Here is a 4783-nt window from a genome sequence, read left to right as displayed (position 1 = left end):
AAGACATTCAAGTAAAAAATGGTTACAGGAGGAGGTTTTGGAATTAATTGATAAACTTAACATTAACAAGTCACCGGGACCAGATGCCATTCACCCAAGAGTTCTGAAAGAACTCAAATGTGAAGTTGCGGAACTATTAACTAAGGCCTTGTCTACACTACGAGAGTAGTTCGATTTTACTTAAATCGAATTTTTGGAATCGATATTGCAAAGTCGAACGTGTGTGTCCACACTAAGGACAGTAATTCGACTTTGTGAGTCCACACTAACGGGGAAAGCGTCGACATTGGAAGTGGTGCACTGTGGTCAGCTATCCCACAGTTCCCGGAGTCCCCGCTGCCCATTGGAATTCTGGGTGGAGCCGCAAATGCCTTCTGGGTAAAAAAAAGGTGTCCAGGGTGCTTTTGGGTAACTGTCGTCATCCGTCCATCACTCCCGCCCTCCCTCCCTGAAAGCGCCGGCGGGAAATCAGTTCGCGCACTTTTCTAGTCAGTGACAGCGCGGACGCCACAGCACTGCGAGCATGGAGCCTGCTGCAACCATCACTGCAGTTGTGGCCGCTCTCAACGCCTCGCAACTTATCATACACCTTTCCCTGAGGCAGATGCAGAAAAGTCAGGCGAGGAGGCTACGTCAACGCGGTGATGGCCTGAAGTCTGAGAGTAGCACAGACCTCTCAGAAAGCAGGGGACCCAGCGCCGAGAACATCACGGTGGCAATGGGTCATGTTGATGCCGTGGAAAGGAGATTCTGGGCACGGGAAACAAGCACTGAGTGGTGGGACCGCATAGTGCTGCAGGTCTGGGATGAATCCCAGTGGCTGCGAAACTTTCGCATGCGGAAGGGAACTTTCCTGGAACTTTGTGAGTTGCTGTCCCCTGCCCTGAAGCGCAATGACACCCGGATGCGAGCAGCCCTGACTGTCCAGAAGCGAGTGGCCATAGCCCTGTGGAAGCTTGCAACGCCAGACAGCTACCGGTCAGTCGCGAACCAGTTTGGGGTGGGCAAATCTACCGTGGGGGTTGTTGTGATGCAAGTAGCCAAGGCAATCGTTGATGTACTGCTGCCAAAGGTAGTGACCCTGGGAAACGTGGAGGCGATCATAGATGGCTTCGCAGCGATGGGATTCCCAAACTGCGGTGGGGCCATAGATGGAACTCACATCCCTATCCTGGCACCGGAACACCAGGCCAGCCAGTACATTAACAGAAAGGGCTACTTTTCCATGGTGCTGCAAGCACTGGTGGACCACAGGGGACGTTTTACCAACATCTACGTGGGATGGCCGGGCAAGGTTCATGACGCTCGTGTTTTCAGGAACTCTGGTCTGTTTAGACGGCTGCAGCAAGGTATTTACTTCCCGGACCACAAAATAACTCTTGGGGATGTGGAGATGCCTATAGTCATCCTCGGGGACCCAGCCTACCCGCTAATGCCCTGGCTCATGAAGCCCTATACTGGCGCCCTGGACACTGAAAAAGAACTCTTCAACTACCGGCTGAGCAAGTGCAGAATGGTGGTGGAGTGTGCTTTTGGCCGTCTCAAGGGGAGATGGAGAAGCTTACTGACTCGCTGTGATCTCAGCGAAACCAATATCCCCATTGTTATTGCAGCTTGCTGTGTGCTCCACAATCTCTGTGAGAGCAAGGGGGAGACCTTTATGGCGGGGTGGGAGGTTGAGGAAAATAGCCTGGCTGCTGATTACTCACAGCCAGACAGCCGGGCGATTAGAAGAGACCAGCGGGAAGCGCTGTGCATCCGGGAGGCTTTGAAAGCAAAGTTCCTGAGTGAGCAGGGTAACCTGTGACTTTAAAGTTTGTGTATTGAGAAGCTAAACCTGCCCCCATTTCTTTGCCCAGTTAATGTTGACTATCCTATCCAGTTACATACCCCATTCACCCCACTTCCAACACACATTTCAAAATAAAAATAGTTCTACTTTGTTAAAGCACACCGTTTTCTTTAATACTGTATTCGCGGGAATTTTTTAAAACTGGGACGCAGACTGTGGTGCGGAGCGGGTGTACTGTAGTGGCGCGAATGCAGCTTCTAAACTCAAGGATTGACAGGCTCCGCTGCGGTGGGATGGTTGTTTCAACGGAGCCTGTCACCCCTCCTGATAGGGACTGTGTGTATGGGGGGGTCTATGTGACTTTGTGGCAGGGGGAGGACGGTTACAGATCCCCTGCTGTGTGGCTCTGTGATCCTGCCTAAGGACCGCCGCTTAAGATCTGTAACTGCCCTCCCCTGCCACAAAGTCACAGAGCAACCCACCCCCCACCACATAACATGAAAACAACCTCCCAGACTAACCAGGGTAACTAGTCACTGCATCACTGCACTATGTATGTGCCCTGCTGCTGTGCCTGCCCCCGACTATATACCCTGCCAAAGGTGACTGTCCTGTCGAATTACCAACCCCCTATCCCCCCCTCCTGCAAAAGAACATGATGGAAACAGTAGTTAACAGAAACGTATTTTTTATTATCAACCAAACATGGAACTGGGAAAGTGAAACTTGGACGGGGGCTTGTGTCAGGCGGGAAGGAAAGAACTTGTCAAATTTTGGGGAATGAGAGCCTTCTGCTGCTCGAGCTCTCTGCAGGGGTGGAGTGAGAGTTAGCAGGGACTCTGCCGCCTCTCCTTCTGTGCACTTTGGGTGAGGGGAGTATGGGACTTGGTGGCGGGGGAGGGCGGTTAGAGATGGACTGCAGCGGGGCTCTGTCCTCCTGCCTCCGTTCCTGCAGAACATCCACAAGGCGCCGGAGCGTGTCCGTTTGCTCCCTCATTAGTCCAAGCAGGGTTTGAGTCGCCTGCTGGTCTTCCTGACGCCACCTCTCCTCCCGATCCATGTTGGCTTGGTGCATTCGGGTCAAGTTCTCCCGCCACTGGGTCTGCTGTGCTGCCTGGGCTCTGGAGCAGGCTATAAGCTCCGAGAACATGTCCTCCCGTGTCCTCTTCTTCTTATGCCTAATCCGCGCTAGCCTCTGGGAGTGTGATGACAGGCTAGGTTGTGAGACAGTCGCAGATGGGGCTGTGGGAATGGGAAAAAGGGAGTGAATTCCTCAGAAAGATAAATGTAGTTGTGAACAAAGAACATAGTCTTTCTCTGTTAACAAGACCATGCACAGCACCTCTCACATGCGCACTCAGCACAAGGTCGAATTCTCGGCCTTCGCATTCAGTGCCTGGGGTCTTGCACAGCACATTTGAGAACCGTGTCAGGACAACGGAATTTCTGTTGCAGGCAGACATGGTAAGCCGTAGACTTGTGGCAGCTTAAAACTTTAATATTAGCAATGGCCTCATTTCACATTGAAATCAATGTCAGTCCCTGCTGCCAGCAATTCGGCAAGCAGGAAGTCTGCTCCTGTCCCACACCCTCGCGGCTGTCCCCGGGAACGATCCCTTTCGGCTGCCCCTCTCCCGCCTCCACCGCGTGGCTGCAAACCAGCGGTTACAGTTCTGTAAAGGAACGGCAAAGCAGTCCCAACACTAACATTCCCCTACCTCATTCAAAGCAGGTCATCATGAGCGACATCACCCTCATGAGGATCTCTGACAGCGAGAAAGAGAGAATGCTCCGGGAAAGCCTGCAAAGACCAGGGCCGTATGCCGCCATGCTGTGCAGAGCAATGATTCCAGAGTACTTGATAGTCTCGTGGCGTGGCAACGTGTCCTACTACGGAGGACCCAATAAGGCCGCTCTCCCCAAGAACCTAATGCAGCGGATTTCCAATTACCTCCAGGAGAGCTTCCTCGAGATGTCACAGGAGGATTTCTGCTCCATCCCCGGACATATAGACCGCATTTTACTGTAGCTGCTGTAGCAGTGACTAACCAGTAGAGCGGCTTGGGCAGGACAATCATGCAAAACCGGACATTGCTAGATTTTTTTTCAATAGTTGCACTGCCCATGACTGAACCGTTAAGCTAATCAAACTAATCATGAGAAACCCATTTTTTAAATTGTTAATATTCCTGTTCTGTTACAAATAAATGTTTAGATTTTTACAACACTTACTGGCTGATCCTTCCCCAGATTCTGTGTCCGGGGTAACGGCTGGGGAGGGTTGGTAGGGGATCTCTGTAAGGGTGATGAAGAGATCCTGGCTGTCGGGGAAATCAGCGTTGTGAGCGCTGTCGACTGCCTCGTCCTCCTCATCTCCTTCCTCATCTTCCCCGTCCGCTAACATGTCCGAGGATCCAGCCGTGGACACTATCCCATCCTCAGAGTCCACGGTCACTGGTGGGGTAGTGGTGGCGGCCGCACCGAGGATGGAATGCAGTGCCTCGTAGAAACGGGATGTCTGGGGATGGGATCCGGAGCGTCCGTTTGCCTCTTTGGTCTTCTGGTAGCCTTGTCTCAGCTCCTTGATTTTCACGCGGCACTGCGTTACATCCCGGCTGTATCCTCTCTCTGCCATGTCTTTAGAGATCTTCTCGTAGATCTTTGCATTCCGTCTTTTGGATCGCAGCTCGGAAAGCACGGACTCATCGCCCCACACAGCGATGAGATCCAAGACTTCCCGATCAGTCCATGCTGGGGCCCTCTTTCTATTCTGAGATTGCACGGCCATCACTGCTGGAGAGCTCTGCATCGTTGCCAGTGCTGCTGAGCTCGCCACGATGTCCAGACAGGAAATGAGATTCAAACTGGCCAGACAGGAAAAGGAATTCAAATTCAAATTTTCCCGGGGCTTTTCCTGTGTGGCAGTTCAGAGCATCCGAGCTCGTACTGCTGTCCAGAGCGTCAACAGAGTGGTGCACTGTGGGATAGCTC

The 4783-nt window shown here is 52.4% G+C and overlaps 1 protein-coding gene across 1 annotated transcript; it reads right to left on the bottom strand.

The window, feature by feature from the left end:
* Window positions 1–2486: 2486 nt before the first annotated feature.
* LOC128839970 (uncharacterized) lies at window positions 2487–4197 on the bottom strand. Its single transcript, XM_054033342.1, has 2 exons — window positions 4025–4197; window positions 2487–3034 (listed from the first exon to the last, which is right to left on the bottom strand). The coding sequence occupies exons 1-2, from the start codon at window positions 4194–4196 to the stop codon at window positions 2559–2561; spliced, it is 648 nt and encodes a 215-aa protein (XP_053889317.1). The 5' UTR covers window position 4197; the 3' UTR covers window positions 2487–2558.
* Window positions 4198–4783: the final 586 nt, after the last annotated feature.

Source organism: Malaclemys terrapin, chromosome 7 (genome assembly GCF_027887155.1).
Source record: "Malaclemys terrapin pileata isolate rMalTer1 chromosome 7, rMalTer1.hap1, whole genome shotgun sequence".
NCBI classification, from domain to species: Eukaryota; Metazoa; Chordata; order Testudines; family Emydidae; genus Malaclemys; species Malaclemys terrapin.
The sequence above is the reverse complement of the archived record's forward strand: the minus strand, read 5'-3'. Positions and strand labels throughout refer to the sequence as shown.